The 12,071-nt window shown below is 43.3% G+C and overlaps 1 protein-coding gene across 2 annotated transcripts; it reads left to right on the forward strand.

Annotated features, from left to right (window-relative positions):
- The first annotated feature begins 764 nt into the window (after positions 1–764).
- On the forward strand, positions 765–9,340 carry zgc:174863 (uncharacterized protein LOC100136852 homolog). Of its 2 annotated transcripts, XM_068592182.1 has the most exons (8): positions 765–852; positions 5,828–5,898; positions 5,991–6,332; positions 6,695–6,988; positions 7,383–7,496; positions 8,491–8,523; positions 9,086–9,133; positions 9,227–9,340. In XM_068592182.1, exons 2-8 carry the CDS (start codon positions 5,832–5,834, stop codon positions 9,256–9,258), a joined length of 930 nt encoding a protein of 309 aa, XP_068448283.1. In that variant the 5' UTR covers positions 765–852; positions 5,828–5,831; the 3' UTR covers positions 9,259–9,340. The 2 variants fall into 2 exon arrangements, with proteins under 2 accessions (XP_068448283.1, XP_068448284.1); XM_068592183.1 differs by lacking the exon at positions 8,491–8,523 and having other exon boundaries at positions 9,227–9,337.
- The last annotated feature ends 2,731 nt before the right edge of the window (positions 9,341–12,071 follow it).

Below are 12,071 nucleotides of genomic sequence, written 5' to 3' on the forward strand. Positions count from 1 at the left end.
TTGTACATGTCATCATCGCATTATTGGAAACCAAAAGTCACCTGACCCCCCCCCCCCCCCCCCCTCCTGCTTCTGCGGTGGCTGCTGTGTCAGCCAGCCTCAGCCCAAGAAAAACTACATTTCCGGTTTACACGAAATGTCGTCCCCGTGGTGTCTCGTTTTTAACATGTTATGATGCAAGACGCATCCGTTTTATTTTATTTTTATTTCATTTTTTTGCATCCTACGCCAATTTTCCTTTGCTGGATGTGAGTCGCCGCAGAAATTTGAAATCAAGAAAAATGGCACAAGTGGAAATGAATATTAAAAATCAATTTTGACCATGGGCCCATGCGTTTGATATGTGTGTGTTACCTGATTTAGAATAATCACACTGTATGATTGTTCATCTGCAGCTCATCGGGGGAAATAACACGAGGACATGTTTCTCCTAAAAACTTTGAAAGACGTCATCCTTCAGATTTGACTGACTTAAACTGCTGAAGCCTCATCTTGACCTCAGATAAAACATTTGAATGTGCTTTTGCATAGAAAGTTTACATAGAAAGTTAATTCAATGGTCAGTAGGAACATCACTTATTTGACTATTACCTGACTTGGGGGGGGTTAAAGCTTTCTCTTAAACGTTCTCAGTCCTTAATTATTCCATTGATCGGCTTGTCCGTGCCACGTCTGCGCAGAGCCAAAGACCGCAGACACCGCTCAGCCAATCAGCTCTCACTGACTCACTCCGAAAGTGAAAGTAAGGAAAAAACAATTGCTGGGGATTAACCACCACTTGGATGTCCAGTCTCGAGTCAAACAAATCGCCCCAACGCCGGAGAGACGTCGCCCTGTCGAGGAGCGTGTACAGTGAGTATCCACGCGGTATCCGTGCTGTCGTGTTTTAAGTGGACGTGTTGCGACATGTGTGTTTGTCACATTAGTGAAGCGGTGACCCACGGACGTACGTTTACGTCCGTGGGTCATGAATGGCGTGATTCGAGTCGACTTCATTTCGTTTCTTTATTTTTTTTGGAGAAGTAGGCGAATTTGTGTGTCTCGAATGGTTGTCTACGAGGAAACGAGCCGACTCGCGCTTTATGCACATGACCTCGCGGGCTGCCGTGCACGCGAAGTGTCGTGCACGCGGTAACTGAAAGAGAAACGTTGGGCTCTATATTTATTGATATAGATCCCCAGAGATATACAGAAAGTTCCCCTGGTGTGTTGTTGTGTCAGTGAGACAAAAATTGAAGAGGAAGAAGAATTATTGAAATATAACTTGTTACATGTTATTGGAGAATACTGTTACAACGTGTTCGCCCAAAATACCCTGCCTTTTGGATTTGCATGAATGACCCTGGTCTTTTTTTTTTAACACAGTGTATTTTAACTACTCAGCGATGGGATTAAATAGTTATAGTAGTATATGTGTGTGTGTGTGTGTGTGTGTGTGTGTATCTAAATCGTCACAACAAGATAATAACACTGCCGCAATGTTTGCACAAGGCCAGCCACGATTTGTTGCTTACAATACGAGTTGGCAATGTACAATCAACTATGAGTGTTTGGATTTCCCACGACCTATGAAGAAGCCACATTCAAATTCAACAAGTAAAATATTGAGTCAGTTTTTGTATTTAACATTTTTATTTTAAAATAAGTCTGTCTTGAAATAATATCCAAACTACAGTTAGTGGTAGTGCATATGTTTCCCCCCTTGTTTCTTTCCATAATTAATGATTAAATAAAAGTTAAACTACAATGTGTGAATCACTCAATAACTAATAAAAACATTATTCGCCCCTTGTTACTGGGGAAAGTCAGCCGGGCCATTTCTTCTCTAAATGATCGACATTCCACAACTTGTGTATGTTGGGGGAGCATAAACCCCTCACAGTACGGGTGCTTAATCTGGGCTTAATTTGAGCTGTGATTGCAATGTGTACGACAAGGAAGGCAGCATAATGAAGGAGCAATTACAAAATTCCAACTCGATATGTGCTCATGTAAACCGCCGCCTGCTTAGTGTCGGTTAACGTGTGAGACTTGTTGTTGATGATGTAACTATAGCCAGGAGGGTGTCACGTGTGTTATCTGTGAGGTTGTAGAGTTGTGTCCGAGTGAACGTGACATCAGGACTCCATGATGAAAGTGAGGGCAGACTCACTTGACTGACATGAATACCTCTTGTTTTTCTGACTTTAAAATATTCTTCAGCAAGTATGTGGATGCAGATGTTCCTAAAAGGAGCTCGACCATCGTTTCCTGTTTGAGGTTCAGGGATTTAGTGTCGTCAGCTTGTGTCATGTCAGCCGCCCCCACACATCAGCTCATACTATTATTTTATCACAGTTAAAACCGGTGTTGTCGTACATTGCTTTGGCTGATAAGCAACAAGAAATTGCAAAAGAAAAGAAAAGACAAAGATATTTGCGTTTTTTTTGTGCTTACAATTCTTACAAAAAATAATCAAATTTAAGAGATTACAAAATAAAATTGTGCAGGGTGTCCTGGTGCTTAAGATGTATTTCATAAAGCCAGTTTTTTTTGTTCTTTCCCCTCATAATAATCTCATTATAATTGTTCATTTTACATGCCAAACATCTGCATGGATATCCACAGTATCGACTCTCAGCCTTCCCCTACAGCACAGTTCCTTGACCTCGCTGTTCACGTTCTTCTGACGGTCACTGGGGAGGACAGGCTGTCAGGTCGGTCGCACACTGTTAGCATCCTGACAGGAAGTGAGCAGAAAGGCCAGGCCACCCGGGCCGTGGTCTTCAGTGGAGAGCGAGGATTATGATCGAACGCATACTTTGGGATCACCGAGTGCAAAACAATACTACTGCTGTTAAAACCAGGGATCGGCCAATGTGTTGCATTCAGGCAGATTCTGATACCGTTTTATGAGAAATTAAGGTTGGAACCGGATAACCGGTATTTGGAAGTGGAAATTAGTTTTTTAAATCTTAGTGACTCTTTCTGGAGGGAAAGTAAAAGGAGCACGGGGGTCATCAGATATGTTCCCTCAGCTATTTGTAAGCCAAGAGGATGATGCTTTACCTCTGGCGACCCTAAAACACTCTCTCTCCTTTCTCTTTCAGTTTGACACGTTGTTTGTTTAAATGTGCCAGATCACGTCAAGGTCGAGTGAATGCAAACACTTTAAAAACACGAGCGGTCAAACAGGACAAACCGCCTCATGCAAGACCGCCAGTCACAATATCAGAAAAGAAAAAAACGGAAACTCAGCACGCAGTTAGATCCATGTTCACCACATTATGGGAGAAATACATTAAGGCTGCTTCTCTTCTTTCTTGCTTGTTCTGTGCAGCGTCATCAGTGCCTGTCACACCAACCTCTTTAGGATGATATACGGTGAACACACATTTTAGACTGGTCGCTGATAAGATCTCACCGCTGCCACATTGTCAAGAAACCAGAAAGCAGAAAAAGGTTTGCGAAAGGGATCAGACGAGCAGTAACGTCTGATGAGATGCTCTTTAACTAATTTTCTTGGTATTCTCTGTGTTTGCGGTCCTGTGTGATGTTTTTCCTTTCGACCGCCTCCAGGAAAACAAATGTTTTAAATTAGCGTAGGCTATACAAAGCCACGTTAAGTGGACTCTTTTTTTTTTTTTGGTCAGTTACAATGTATTGCTCGTTTATCTGTTTCATGAACACAAATTATCGCACGCCCACGCGGAAGAAGGGTCTCTGTGGAGACGTCGCTTCCCTTTCGCTGAGCAGCTGCACTCCCGATGCAGTCCAAACTGCTTCTATGCAGCTTTACTCCATTTGGGAGAACAGGTGTTATGGATCGTTGGCTGTATGTCTTATTTTCATGAAAGAGCACGAGATCTTTGTTACACTTTTTTTATATCGCACTGCAGTGGCACAAAGGTCAATCGTTTTTTTTAACCAATAGAATGCGACGCACGCACCACAGTGCTTGTTCTGATCGTAGTCTCGCTGGTCGCTCACGACGCCTTCTGAATAATCTTTCCCGTCATTTAATGCAAAATGGCCAATTGATGGGAGGCGGAGTTAAAGGAAGCACTCCGGGTTATTTTGTACATTGCAGACCAACGCTGTATCCACTTCTCTTCATACATCCATGGGACTGTGAGGTCGTAACGAATAAGTTACTAAAAGCTAAACTATATTAGTGGTCAACGCACCCGCACATAAGAGCTTCTCATTTCTACCCACTTTTATTGTGTGCCACTTTGTGGGCAACACACCCTCTCTCAAAACAAAACCACACACGGTCTTCACCCGGTAGCAGGATGAAGTCGTGTTACAGAAAGGAAACAAAAGCGAAAACAGAGGTCGAGAGATCAAATGAGGAGTAGCTTTCCATTAACTGGAAAGGATAAGGAACCCAGACCATGAAGGGTTCAGCTGTCCGCACATGCTGGCATCTTGTTGCTTTCACCCCCATCCCATTTTAGAAAGGCCACCGCAAAGAAAAAGCTGCTCTATTGTTCCGGTTATCGAATGCACAACGAATGATAAATGTTTGTCTCCGGCTGCCGTGTTTGTTTGGCGGGAACAGACACAGATGGTTCCTGTTGTGTCTGGAGTCTTCACAGCTCCTGGGTTGGGCTGACACAAAACATGATCGTGATCCACTTTGAACGAGAAACCCTGATCTCAGTGCCGTGACGAGGTGGAACACCACTGTGTGCCCGTTCACACGTGTACATTTTTCATAGTGAAAAGCCAGACGGTGTCTTTATTCTACAGCCATTACATTATGCAATCGCTTTTTTTTTTTTTTTTAACATGACGACGGCTGCGCTTTGTCTCTTTTTCTTCGCTCTGGGCCAGAATCAGTGGTTGAGTTTGTAAACTTGGAGCAGTTTCCCTTTAGTTTCAGTTCCTTTTTCGCACAGAGAAAGAATCCAACTGAACCAAAGTGCAACAAACTAAATCTAAAAAATAGTGAACTGTTTGCAACTCCCAAGTGACAAACAAGTCAACCCACGCTGTCCCGGAGAGAACATGCGAACTCCACACAGAAGAACCGCCCAGACCGGGAACCGAACCCAGGCCCCTCTCGCTGCGAGGCGACAGCGCAGCACACGACTTTATCTCCAACAAGTAGACATTTGGAATTGCACAAAATGAAAAAAAATCTGATTGTGTGAGAAGAAGAAAGCAGACACTTCTGCTTCCACCATCTGTCACAACACAACACAGTCATTTGAGTATGTTAGTTGTGTAGTGTAGCGTGCATTGTGAAACGCACACAGCCTCTATTACATCCACTGGCAACGCAAATAATCTTGTGCAACCAGCGCGAGACTGTTGCAATTTACGCCGACACTCCACGCTTTGTTTTTGCAGAACAAACATGTGAGGAGGTACAACCTGGGGCACCACACTTTTTATTTGCGTTTATCTTTGGCGGTTTGATTCAATTAAATAAGCCAGAAAAAATTGTTTTTGTTTATTTCATGGGTAGTTGCCAGTTTACCCAAAAGAAAATAAAGAAAAAGGAGAATGTGTCCAAAAATACAGCCTGCTAAACACCAGAATGCATAATAAATCAAACTTAGATTGTTTTTGCAGTGGATGGCACCTGAGATGTAATGCCCCCACCCACCGATGGTCAATGTGTGTGTTATTGCGAGGCTCTTCAGTGCGTTCAGAAATGGCCATGCAACTTAAAAAAGAGACAGCGTGATCGTGCGCAGAGTCGCAAGTGCAGAATTCTCGAGCTGCGGAAGCGTGGCGGTGGGGAGGGTAAGAAATAGATCCTCCTCGAGTTAAAGCACGTGTATGCGTTTCTTACGTTTGATCATCTCATCACCAATTGTTTGTTCTGTCATTTCAGGTAAATGAACATGGCCTTGATGCATATCCTTTTCATTGCCATCGTGATCAGCACTGCAAATGCAAAAGAGGGTAAATTCTCCCGTCAGTCAGAGAATTCTGAAGTACGAAAGGCTGCTTGCTGCTGACTGTAACGTCCCATCCTCTTGTATTTTCTTCTGCAGGAGATTTTCCAAGCCTGGACTGCAAGGCAGAAAATCTGGGACAGTACGGTCAGCAGTCGCTGCTGGAGTGTGTCATCAAAAACCCCAAAGAAGACACGAGTATCTTGATGGTCAGCTGGAAGAAAGGCAGCCGTACCTTACTGCTCTTTAGAAACGGGGCAATCCAATTGCAGGAACCAGGCTTCTTGTTTGCCCAGGCGTCCTGGAATGCCAGCAACATGAACGTATCCCTGCTCATCACCAACACGGCAGTGGCGCACCAGGGACGTTACAAATGTGATGTGATGACCAACAACAGCCCTCCTCCTACTGAGTTAATCAAAATCAGCCTTAAAGTCACAGGTAAGAGCGCCCAGGCCGCGGTGCACCACCGACAGCGGCTCGTTTCAAACAAAACATGGTGCTTTAAATGGTTTCATTATTTGCTTGGAGATTATTTCGAGCTCCAGGGGACTTTCCTGACCCATCACGTTGGTATTTTGCTTTCTGTCTTTACATACTTTCAGTTTCAGTGTCTGTAAAGGACATCCAGAAATGCCCCCGGCGGGAGCCACTTTTTTTTTATGTTTGTCTTTCTTCTCCTGCACTTTTGAATATATTGGTCCACTTCATTTTGTGGTACTTTACTGGTGCCATTCGGTTGACGATACGGTGCGGTGTTCAGGTGAATGAATGTTCTTTTTTGCACTGTTCACTCTTTGCAGCCAAATACAGCAAACCAACACTCACTCTGAAAACAGACGGTACCCTGACGTGTGCGTCCAACGGCGGCTACCCAGAAGGCCAACTTCGCTGGTCCAATGAGCGCAGCGCGAAGCTGCCAAATGACCCTCAAACGCAGGCAACGCAGACAAACAGTGGTCTGTTTCAGCTCTCCAGCAAGCTGGTTGTAGGAAAAGAATCCTCCGTCTCCGACTTCACCTGCAGCGTGTTCAATGCCAGCGGAGGCCGAGAGGAAGAGAGCCAATTCCAAGTCAAAGACGAGCCAAAAACCGAAGGTTTGCGCGCCACACAGTGAAATGTTGTACAGCGCGTGCTCTGCCATGTGAGGTCATGCTTTTGCCTGCAACTTGAGTTTAACACTTCGATACAGCATATTGCAAGACAGCAAGCTGAACGTCTTGAATCTGTTATCGTTCTCAAAACTTCCAAACAATAATCCTCGTACAGAAGAGAAAACTATGCAGCCCTGATAAGGTTTTTGCTTTTTGTTTTGTCTTGTTTCAGCCACGTCTTTGATAAGAAAACTCTTAACAGCAGTTTTACTTTGCCAAGAGGAAGCAAATGTAGCTTGCCAGACATATTACAGGGGGGAAATTTCCATCACTGCGTGTATACAAACTCTTCTGTGAAAATGAAATGAATATTTATTGTTTCATTTGATTCTTTCAGAACAGCGGAAGGAGTTGGATACGGCCACTAAAATAGTGGCTCCCGTCGTGGTCATCGGATCGCTGATCGCAGGCTTGCTGTTAGCGCTGCTGATTTACAGAAGGAGATCCCAGAGTGAGTACCGACACGGGCCCTCGTTGGGCTTTTGGTCGAAACAAACCAATGCATACATTGTTGAGTGTTAACGCATCTATAAAAATAAAAGTACAAAGGAGATTAACAATAGCTGCGGGTTCAATTTCACCAAATACAACCTGGTTTCCTCTAAGAAACCAGGTTGCATCACAAGTTCGGATTTCCGTCTTCAAACAATAGTCAGGCGTCCGCTAACATTGAAAGAGGTTTTGGGTTGTTCTTCCTGTTTGTACTTCCTCTAAACTCTCATGAACAGTAGTGCGTAGTGATTCGCACTATTGTGATATTTGATCGTGAAATTTGAAAACTAACGCGCAATGTTGTGTGGCATGTCGTCACTTGCAGTGCAAACCATCACAAACCTTGTGGTTCTGATCTTATCCTGGCTTTCAGTCACGGATCGGATCAAATGAAGAAACAAAGGAGCAAATATAATCAGCGATGCTGGACTGTTTTCCTTGTTTTGTTTTTGAAACAAGGCTCCGGTCATAAAATGTATCTCAAACTCTCCGTCAGTGTAAAGCAACCAAAACTTTCTGTTTGTTATCCTTTTACTTTTTTACAGTCATCTGCATCAGTGCATAAAAACACACAATTCAAATGAATAAAAGATTTATTGATCGAAAAAAGAAGTTTAGAAGCTCATAATTCTCAAATATTGAGCTTGTATTGCTGTGAAAATCCCCTTTAAACAGGCGGCTTTCATCTTATTCAGTTGTCTCTCCAACAAACAAATTTGTACTCATTTACATTCAACGCACAATAGCAGGAAGTGGACAAACCTGTAGAACACCTGGCAAGTAGCCATGTTTTTTTTTTCCGTTTGGGAAAGTACACGCTCTTGCATTGTTTTGTTAAATCGAGCGGCGTGGGTGGCAAACCTCTCACGCCAGGCCAAAACGCAGTCAGGCTCATAAAGATTGCTTACTCGAGCAGAAATCTGATTTTCATTCTTCCATCATTTTCTTCACAGATAACCGAAGGCCTTCCACAACACCGCTTATGCGTACGTCCATTTTTGAACATACTCTTGCTCCAGCGTTGTCTCTTTTTAAAGGTGTAATGGTGCGGCTGTCCACTGATGTTTCTCCCTGCCGGCTGGTTTTAGCGACCTGAACCAGTACAAATCTGCTCCAGATCTTTGACTGGCTCAAAGTATTGTTGTCGTAAACATGAAACCAAACCCCACGTACAGGTTTTTTTTCTGATCTCATTCCAAGCCTGTGGAGGCATGCACTCCCGCTGTGTTTTGAACATTAACTCAGGTGGAGCACATGTTGATCATTGACTCAACTGACTCAACGCAACTGTATCGATGAATACAACCTGGGTTTCCTCTGACTTTACAGCTGTCTGGGGAAGCGCAGCGATGTCATTGTATTTTCGCATGGCTTCAGGGGAAACCGGGCTCGGCCTCTCTTTGCTTTTTAGTACTAACCTGAGCCGTGTTTTGGACACTCGCAGTACGGGATCTGCCTCGACTCGCTTGTCACAAGCTCGCTCAACATGGTGATGGTTTGATGCGCTCCCATTGTAAACCACATTCACAATCGTTTCATTTCTTCCAGGCGGCCACGTCGGGGTCCCTACTTCAGATGAAGTGATGATGGAGGAAGGTACGTCTGAATGACTCACTGTGTGTCGCTAATAAAACTATAAATGAACTCCGTAACAATACATTTATGCTTCCGTATGACATCTTCTTGCAGGTGACGATAAATACCCAGACAACACGGCATGAGGTAATCATAATGCTCCAAGCAAGCACTTAGTTTCACCTTTGTTTCTATTTGTGTCGATTTGTGCTTTTGAAGACATAATTAAGGTATCTAAAAGCTCTCTCTCTCTCTCTCACTCTGTCTCTCTTTCTCTCTCTCCACAGGAGTCACTGCAGCTCCCGTCATACACGCTAAATTACTGGCAACCTCCGAAATCAACGCTTCCTTGTTTGCTAACCTCTCCTCTATCGTTGTACTTTGCCTGCAGCTGGGTCTATAACCAGGGATTGCTTTTATTACTGTGAATAAGCAGAGAGTAACTGTAAGTACCGTAAGTACTTCACTCACCTAAACTTACTAAAAACACACTTTGATCACATCTCTATGTAAAGAAGCACCGCGACTGATTTGAAAACGGTATACGGGAGTTACAACTCTGACGACCTCATCGCCTGGTCGCGCGTGCCATGAGCGAAAACCAACGCGATGAAGGATTTTGGGTGGCAGCGAAAGTGGTTTTGGTTGTTGGAGGAACTATTGATTTTAATTTTCAACCCACGCATTAACTGTAGCCTTTTTGTTAGCTTGGCAGGAGTGACCCGCCTCCTCACTTCGTCTCATTGCGTCATGTCGATGTCACGAGGAAAAAGCTGAATCATAATTTCGTGGTGGGGCAGTGGGGAGGTAGTGGTTGTATCACATTCCACGACATAGCCAGTAGCACTAGTTCCATACGCAGCAAGATTTTACCCTGTTAGACATAAATGTGCCAACTAGAACCACATAGGATCTTTAGCTTTTATAAAGGGTCCACCTGAACCCTTTCACAGGGTTCTACGTCCAAGCCCTCTCAGAAGCTTCTGTCCAGAACCCTTTTCACCTTCTGCGAGTGCTAACCAGAACCCTTGTATATTGGGATTCATCTATAACTCCACAGAGAACACTTTTACATTCCAAGGGTTTTTATTTCAAACCCTGAACTGCAGATGTAGCGGGTGGCGGGGTTTTGGGAAAGGGTTCCTGGAGAATATCAGCCTTTTCCTTCATAAGGATTCTTGTGTTTCACATTTTTTTATTGATGTGTGTGTAATAGTAAACAGAGGCACTTACATTTATCATATACATTGGTGTGGTTATCAAACATGCGTGTATACACCCCCAGATTTAGATTTGTATAGTTTTAAGAACAAATAACGATTGCAAAACAAAAAGTCGAATCGATTATTCAATGAAAAAAGTATTTTAGTCATAGTCTGTATAAAATGATTAAACTGTCAGCATAAACATAACAGATAAAATACATAAATAATAGTAAAAGAAAGAGGGGAAAAAAGGAAGGAGAGAGGGGGGGGGAGTGTGTGTGTGTGTGTGTGTGTGTGTGTGTGTGTGTGTGTGTGTGTTATGTTGTTGCAAGTCGGCGGGCCAAGGCCTTTGCAAGAATCTTTGTATCCATGTTCATTAAAGAGATTGGCCTAAAGGAGGTACAAATATCATAATACAAATATAACTTTTTTAAAAGAACATTAATTGAGGGAGTAATGGAGTAAGTTTGGCCTGAAAAGCTTTAAAAAATTTGACCGGAAACCCGTCTGGTCCCGGGGCTTTAATATTCTGCATGCTCTGTAATTCATGAAGGGTCAGAGCAGAGTCTAATTGTTTAAACAATTCTGGATTCATGTAACGAAAGTGAAGTTTGTCTAAAAAGCTGTGCATGTCAGCTGGATCTGATGAAGGTTCAGACTTGTACAAAGATTCATAAAAAGACAAAAAAAAACCAGAGTTAATAGTATCCGGGTCCTCCTGCAAGGCTCCCGATCCATCCTTAATGCGAGGTGTTAGACGCGAAGCTGCTTGACGACGCAACTGGTGGGCGAGTAACCTACCAGGCTTGTTGCCATGTTCATAATATTTGGAACGGGAATGAAGCAACAAGCCTCATAAGTTGTGATAAGATCCAGCTCGGTTTGTAAGGACACGCGGCGCTTTAAAAGAACGTCAGATGGGGTGGTCGCAAGCTGTTGGTCTACTGATCCGAAGTCAGGTGAGAGTTTCTGAATAGTTGAGATCCTTAATTTCCTGATGTGTGCAGAGTATGAAATGATCTGACCTCGCAAATATGCTTTTAAGGACTCCCACAGTAGTGCTTTAGAGATAGGTTCCGAATCAGATTGGCTCAAATCAATTGGTTAATTTGTCCTCGGATAAGAGTGAGGTGTTAAATCGCCACTGGGTGGGATAGCGAGGTCCGGAGGGAATCTGAATATCTATAAGGATTCATAGATTCATAAGGATTCTTGTTCAGAAGTGTCTAATTGCTTGACAGAACTTTGCTTCCTGTTTACGATAAAATCAGCCAGCCAGCTTTAGAGTGCGGCGTTCGCCCCTCACTCCTGAAAATAGTCCTCCCCAGCACATCTCATATCCTTATTTTAACCACTGAAAATAGGAATAAAGGCCGAAACACATGTTTGTGTTCCTCTAACTGCCTCTGATGGAACTGCCTCCGTGTCCTATGGCAGCAGTTCGCACTTTCATTGTCATACCCTCGATTTCAGGCAGGTTTCTTGTTTCCTTCTTTTCATCTGACATCAGCTCTCATGAGAAATGTACACCCATATACTCAGGTATTGTGATTTTCATAATGGAGCAGTGGCACTGGCACCAAAGCCAAAGTTGAACAACAGAATCACCTTATCATGCGTGAAGAGACCAAGAGTTAATCATTGACTTTTTGGAGAGAGAAAAACAACGCCAATAAAGCTTTTAATTTGAAAGGTCATCAGAAATGAAAAAACAACAGAAGATCAGTTTTTGTTTTTGTTTTGTACAGTTTTTT

The sequence above is a fragment of the Clinocottus analis genome, unplaced genomic scaffold (assembly GCF_023055335.1).
Source record: "Clinocottus analis isolate CAN_PGR_092001 unplaced genomic scaffold, fCliAna1.0.p SCAF_26, whole genome shotgun sequence".
Taxonomy (NCBI): domain Eukaryota; kingdom Metazoa; phylum Chordata; class Actinopteri; order Perciformes; family Cottidae; genus Clinocottus; species Clinocottus analis.

Coding starts and splice junctions, on each gene's coding strand:
- zgc:174863 (XM_068592182.1), top strand. CDS start 5,832: ATGAACATGGCCTTGATGCATATCCTTTTCATTGCCATCGTGATCAGC. Junction 6,333..6,694: donor AATCAGCCTTAAAGTCACAG/GTAAGAGCGCCC, acceptor CACTCTTTGCAG/CCAAATACAGCAAACCAACA. Junction 9,134..9,226: donor TGAAGTGATGATGGAGGAAG/GTACGTCTGAAT, acceptor ATCTTCTTGCAG/GTGACGATAAATACCCAGAC.